General features: G+C 36.7%; 1 protein-coding gene across 2 annotated transcripts in view; it reads right to left on the bottom strand.

Annotated features, from left to right (window-relative positions):
- LOC106459870 (serine/threonine-protein kinase PRP4 homolog) overlaps positions 1-2488 on the bottom strand; it is a 96013-nt gene extending 93525 nt beyond the window's left edge. For both annotated transcript variants that reach the window (XM_022386430.1, XM_013919543.2), the window contains exon 1: positions 2404-2488. In XM_022386430.1, coding sequence (XP_022242138.1) covers positions 2404-2462 — 59 coding nt within the window. In that variant the 5' untranslated portion in view covers positions 2463-2488. The remainder of the gene's footprint in view (positions 1-2403) is intronic.
- Between the last annotated feature and the right edge of the window lie 4578 nt (positions 2489-7066).

Here is a 7066-nt window from a genome sequence, read left to right as displayed (position 1 = left end):
CATGATTGTGTGGCAGCTAAGCATCAGTAGAATTATCGATGTACTGCTGTCTATGATGATGATGATGAAATCTATATAACCTCCAACTAATGATCAAATTTTTTTTAGAAAAACTTTATATTTTATCTGCAATTTAAATATTGTATTAGCTCTGTATGGGTTTGGTCGATCTGACTGACCTTGTAACAAATTAGGAAATATATATAAATTATATTTTTTTGTTCTAGAACGACTGCAAATTATAATAAGAAACCACAAATGTTTAGTCTAAATAGCTTAAACCTTTAACATTATACATCCATATATATATATATATATTTCTTTTTTCTTCTACTACCTTGATCTTTCAGCTGTGTCTAACTCATATTACAGAAGTAGCAATGATGCAGTGTTACCAGTTATACTAGTGTTACCATATCTAACAGTATTGGCCTTTATAAAGTGACCCATCTTTGGTTTTTCTAATAAACCAGTATTTTGTAACATACAGTTACATGTTGGTTATAATACATTACGTATGCATATATGTTATTATTATCATTTACAAACAGAACAGTAAATGAAGAAATATAGAAAACAATTTTTTCTACTTACTAACTTTGTACTCATTTGCCTGCTTGCCGTAACTTGCTAAGCCTTGTCAAATTTCACACATGGAGGATGTAAAATGAAATAATTTTTTAGGTTTTATATGTTCATTTTGAAATAACCAAATATTATATACTTGATTCACTATACATAGTGATATCTCAGCAAATAGAAAAGATAGTAGGTTCATATTTTATGTTCTAGCTTGTCAATATTGCTAATTTGGGTTTATAATTCATAAGAAACTATAGACTTTGTACTTGGACATCACAAACATAATTTGAACCAAAACTGTATTCAATGTACCACGTGACACACAAAAATTGATATTTAAGAATTTTATTTTAATATTCACTTTTTAAATTAAGAACTTAACTAATGTATAATACTGAAATTTGAATTACAATCTACAATGTGACACCAAACTTATTGACATACATTCATAAAATAGTAGATAAAATTCTGAATGTAAGTCTACATACATGATGACATGCTATTTGACCTCTGACCAAAGGAAGAACCGTAGTGAGAGGGTTAACCTATTCCCAACTTATAACATAATATTTTGGGATAACATGGGACCTATTGGTCCATTTCGGCTGTTCCATCCTCTAAACTAAATTAAAATAATTTTAAAAAAATATCTTAAAGCCAGTCCTTATCATTCCTATACTTTTTCTTAAACTCACTTATATTTACTGCCTCTACAACATCTAAAGGCAACCCATTCCAATGGCCAACCACCCTATTAGAAAAATGAAACTGTCTTGGCTGTAGATGACTCCTACCTTGCCAAAATGTCTTATTTGTGTCCACTAGTCCTACTATTCTCACTGTTAAATATGGGAAAAAGATGATACATCAATACTATCAATTCCCTTTACAATCTTAATCACCTCAATCAGACCCCCCCCCCCCCAATTCTTTTTTCAAGAGAAAACAAGTTGAGAGATTTCAGCCTCTCCTCGTATGACAACCCTTCAATTCCAGGCACCATTATTGTAACCCCCCTCTGAACCCTTTCCAACAATTCAATGTCTTTTCTTAAGGTAAGAAGCTCAAGACTGAACAGTGGTAAATCATTAAAAAAAAAAATAATTCAGATAACCCAATTATTTAAGTCTTGGGGCATCTGAAGCTTCCAATCATGTCTATGTGACAAAGGTACAATGTCAGAAACTGTAATTGTAAAGATGAACTCACTTCTAATTCAAAATAGACACCTGCTAAATATGTGTACAATTTACTGAAATAGTTTGTTACGACATAAAAACTCTTAACTTCTATGTACATCATTCCAATCTACTACAAATAAAATGTAATATATCATATATGACAAGAAAACCTTCACGTTAATTAATAAATTGGATATCATTTGGAAAAATAAAAATTTAAAAAACGTTGTAGATATTGAAAAGTATTATACTTATATTTGTAGCAATTATACTTATACTAGATACACTATATAATACAAAACAATGGGTAAAGAAACTAAATCTATTAATTCCAGACATACGACACTAAGAAACCCAAACAAACCAGGACCAGACCGAAATACATGGCTGAAAATGTAGGAAAATCTATGCACCCAAGACTACTGGAACTTAAAGTAATAGCGTAAGCCACACTAAGCCTAAGTAAGGCTTACTTAAATTAGGGTTACGTAAGCTTATAAATTAAACTTAAGCCTCATTCATTATGTAAAATACTTTACGCTATTACAAATGCAATACTTTCAATAACGCAAAGAAAGTCCATTAAAAATATAGAAATTTAAAAATAATCATATTAACTAAGAGCAAACAAAATACTTACTTAATTTCGCCATTATTTATATCTTTTTCCATTTTCTTTACGCGAACTTCGGTCGCCATCTTTTTCAGTTAACACAAAAAGTTCTAATGCTAGGTGCCGTCGTAATCTGATAATTTCTTTTTCAAAGCATGAGTACTTTAATTTATGATTATTTTTTAAATTTAAAAACGTGTTCAAAGATTTAAAAATATCACATAAAAACGTAACTGTAGCCTTTCACATGACTCTAGTGAGACCCATTTAAAATAACATATGCGTTTTTGTTTCACTTATTATAGTAACGATATTAAAGGTAGTGATTAGGTAAGTTTTTATTTTCTTTTTTCATTGTGTTAATAAGTCGAACGTAGCTACGTTAGATAGGACTATTTTATGTCTTATGGCTGAGTATACTTGTTCATTAAATTTAATTACTTTTTAAGGACCTAGATGCCCGAGAAAAATTATAGTATTTTCTTTATCTACTTGTTGTTTGTTAATGTCTGACTATAGTACTGAAATGCGATTTGAGAAATTATGACTAATGTTACTTTTTATTTTGTGTAAAGTGACTGTCACATACTCCTTTATGTTTTTAAATTTATTTCATAATAATATATCAAATGGCTGAGTCTTTCAATCTGTTCATCAATGCTGTTGTATTGGTAAAAGTCATGTCTATCCACTGGTAGCATACACTCTTCCATTATGTTTGGACAACAGTGCATGGATAGTTGCTTTTTGCAACAGCACAATGTCCAAAATCAAGACATTTTACAAAAGGGCAGGCTTTCACGAGCTGGTAAGAAGACACCATAAAGTAAACTTCTAATTTTGTAGAATTGGTGTTCAAAATTTAAATACCGCTTTATCAGGTTTTTGTGTATGGGTTGGCCGGATTCTTTACAGTAAGTGTCTCTGACTTGTTGGCGATAAATTTTAGCAATAACAAAGAGTACACGGTCAACATATTTTAAACTAATATATTACAACAAATCAAACATGTGTATAAATTTTTTCATTGCGATTGTAGTTCTGCAGGTACATCACCCACCTCATGATCCCCACGCTGTCGATTTTTGCACCTCTGGGTGTATGCAAGGGGTTGATGGTCTGTCCGGATGAATAATTCCTTGTTGTAGAGGTAGTTCTGGAATTTCTTCTCACCACACACAACTTTTTACTGACGTACAATACGGGACAGAGTCCATTTACATGTCCTTGCAGAAATATTGATCCAATGCCAATGTCTCATGCACTGGTTTGAACAATGAACAATTTGTTGAAGTATGGCATTCTAAGGATTGGAAACTTATTAACATGTTATTCACCTTCTGGAATGCCATCTGTTGTGTTTGTTCCCACTTCACATTGTCGTGTTATCCTTTCATAGTTAGATCAGTGGTGCAATAACTTCAGCATAGTTTGGGATGAACTTCCTATGGTATCATGCAAACTCCAGGAAGGACCTGACTTGCTGCTTGGTCATTAGAGCTGGTGCATCTTGTATGTGGGTTATCTTCTCCTTTTCCATGTCTATCTGTCTGTCGCCCACCTTGTGTCCTACAAAGTCAAGCACAGAATAATCAATGTAGCACTTAGATGGTCAGACCTTTGCCCCAACTTACCCAAACAGATCTTTGAGTTAGGTCAGGTGGTCTTCTCATCTGGCTGTGTGAGTCAGAAGATTTTCCACATAATGCTCGATGTTGGTGGTTTTGTGCAACATTTTTCTCATCATGTGATTGAATCTCACTGCTAAGATGATTAACCCAAATGTCATCCTCTTGAATTAAACTGGTAGCATTTGTATGGTGTCACAAGAGCTATCTTCTTTATATAATCTGTCTCCATTGGGATCTGCCAATAGCCTTTACTGAGGTTGATCTTGGAAGAGAACTTGGTCTCGTCTAGTTTCACCATGATAACATCTAGTTTGCCCATAGGTTTGGAGTCGAACTTCGTCACGAGGTTCAGCTGCCAGATATTTATACAGAAGTGGTTTAAGCTATTCATCCTCTTTATGATTACCACTGGTGAAAAGTAGGCTGAATTCTAAATTTCAATGGTTTAGGCTTCTAGCATTACCTTAAATTCTTGCATGATCAGGTCTCTCATTGCATAGGGCATCTGGTATGGCTTCACCTTTACTGGATCCCTGGTTTTGGTCTTGATCTTGTGTTGTGCAAGGTCTGTCTTGCCTGGTCTATCTGTGATGACATCTGTGTACTGGCACAGCAGATCTTGTAGCTCTTTCTTCTGCTTGGCAGTCAGTTCTTCACTGATGTTGATGTTTTTATGTGTCTAATGTCCACCCAGCATTTTCTATGACAAATTCATTGTCTTCTGGTTCTGTATCTAAGACAATCACATATGCGTCGTCCATCTGTGCTTTAACTGCTGCACTCATTAGGTCTCGTTCCCACTCGAAGAACCTCTTCAACAGATTGGTGTGGTAAATCTTGGTCGTCCACTATATAGTCCATTCTGTTGACCACTTCGTGTACTTCAAAAGGTCCATTCCATGGCAGGGTGAGTTTGTTCTTGTATGTGGTAGCAGAACAAAGACCTACCATCCAGCCTTGAAATTTCGATCCTTGGCATTCTTGTCATAGAAGTGCTTCTGCCTGCCTTGGGATGCATACAAGCGTTCTCGAGCGAGTTCATAGGTCTCCTTAAGTCAGTTTCTGAGGTATAACATGTATTGGTATGTGTTCCACACTTCTGACTCCTGTTCTCTTGTCCACAGTTCTTTCAACATTTGCATGGACCTCATACTGTTCTTCCATAGAGTAACTCGAAGGATGTAAATTCTTTACTCACTTGTGGGACTTCTCGGTAAGCAAATAATACTGCTCGCAGGTACCTGTCCCAGTCACGTGGTCTCTCCTATCATATTTTCTTCAGCATGCACTTTAATACTTTATTGATTATCTCACAAAATCCATTACATTTGGGGTTGTACAGGGTGGTAAAGAGCTGTCTAGTGCTGTCCAGTCTGCACACCTCTTGTATTAATTCTGAGGAAAACCTGGTCCCTCTATCACTCAAGACTTCTTTTGGAAAGCCTACTCTGCAGAACACTTTCAGGAGAGCTTCTGCTACTCTCTCCATCTCTATTTTAGGCAGTGTTTCTGGTTAACGTGTCACATAGTCTATTACTGTCAGCTCATACCATTTGTACTTGTTAGATACAGGTGCTAATGGTTTGATCAAGTCCACAGCTACTCTGCTGAATGGTTTGTTTGGAATTTCGCGCAAAGCTACACTATGGCTATTTGCGCTAGCCATCCCTAATTTAGAAGTGAAAGACTAGAGGGAAGGCAGCTAGTACTTACCACCCACCACCAACTCTTGGGCTACTATTTTATCAACAAATAGTGTGATTGACTGTCTCATTATAATACCCCACAGTTGAAAGGGTAAAATGTTTGGTGGGATGGAGATTCGAACCCGCAACCCTCAGCACCCTGACCACCTGGCCATGCTGGGCCTCTGCTGATTGGCTCTTCTATGAGAGGCATTTCACCCAGGGGCACCTTGGCTACCTTCCCTCTAGGTACTGTGCTTTGGCAGATCTCTCACGATCTGCAGAAGCTGGTCACATGTCTCTGATGACTCCTGGCCAACGAAAGTTGCTGATGATTCTGGCTGTCACCTTCTTCACTCCTAGGTGTTCTCACACAATCGACTTGTGAGCCATTTTCATAACTTGAGTCCGGTATTCTGTTGGTACTATGATCTGTTTAACTTTCCCACTTAGAACTGTCTTGATAGATTTGGTACAGCACTCCCTTCTGGTCTTCTATTTTGTATGTCCCTGTCACCTTTGTTTTGTGCTCGACTCTCTCCCGGACACTGTTCCAAAGTTTCTGCAGTAAATGGTCTTTCTTCTGTGTTTCCTTAAGTTCCCATTGATCTACATTCAGGGAGTCACTTTTCGAGACTTGCAAGGGCTTGATGACTTGCCTGCTCTTCTTCCATTGAGCTCTTGTAGTGACTGCAAATGACTCATCGGTCTTCTTTCTTTTACTATCTGGTATATTTCGATCACCATGTCCCAGATGAGTACCTTAACACACATGACTTCAAGGTCTCTCATGTAATCTGGAGTGCCTAGATTTATTCTTGCTATGGGAAACTTTCTGACTCTCCCATCAATCAGCACACACAGATCTACTTTGCCCATCATCTGGTCATCATATGCTAGACTGGTTCTCTTTACTGCAGCCAGTGTTTTGTAGGACTTTCACTTTCTTGTTCCCGACATAGCCTTAACCTACTGATATGTTGTAGTTTGTTAGCACCTCTTGATGTTTGTTACATGCTCCAATCACTACTTGCATTGTTGACTCATTTGCTAACTTGAGCCGACTATTAGTCTTGCACTTATTGATCATACACTGTTTAATCATGGTGATAGCACTTCCTTCTTGTTGTTGCGTCATCGAGGTCACGTGACTGGTGTGGCGCCCTCTATTTTCTAGAACTATCTTGTTTTTTCACGAATGCTCTAGTATTTACTAGATAGGGTAGGCGGGAATATATAAGAGGGAACAACGTGACGCGAGAATAAGGTAATGCGTGTGAGTGGACAGTGAGTGATTGAACTGCAGTCAGAAGTATTATTGACGTTCGTTGTTATAGCGTTTGTTTAGCGCGATTGTTGAAGTTGAGTGTATTG

The sequence above is a fragment of the Limulus polyphemus genome, unplaced genomic scaffold (assembly GCF_000517525.1).
Source record: "Limulus polyphemus unplaced genomic scaffold, Limulus_polyphemus-2.1.2 Scaffold671, whole genome shotgun sequence".
NCBI classification, from domain to species: domain Eukaryota; kingdom Metazoa; phylum Arthropoda; class Merostomata; order Xiphosura; family Limulidae; genus Limulus; species Limulus polyphemus.
Note: the sequence above shows the minus strand (reverse complement) of the source record. Positions and strands in the feature narration are given on the sequence as shown.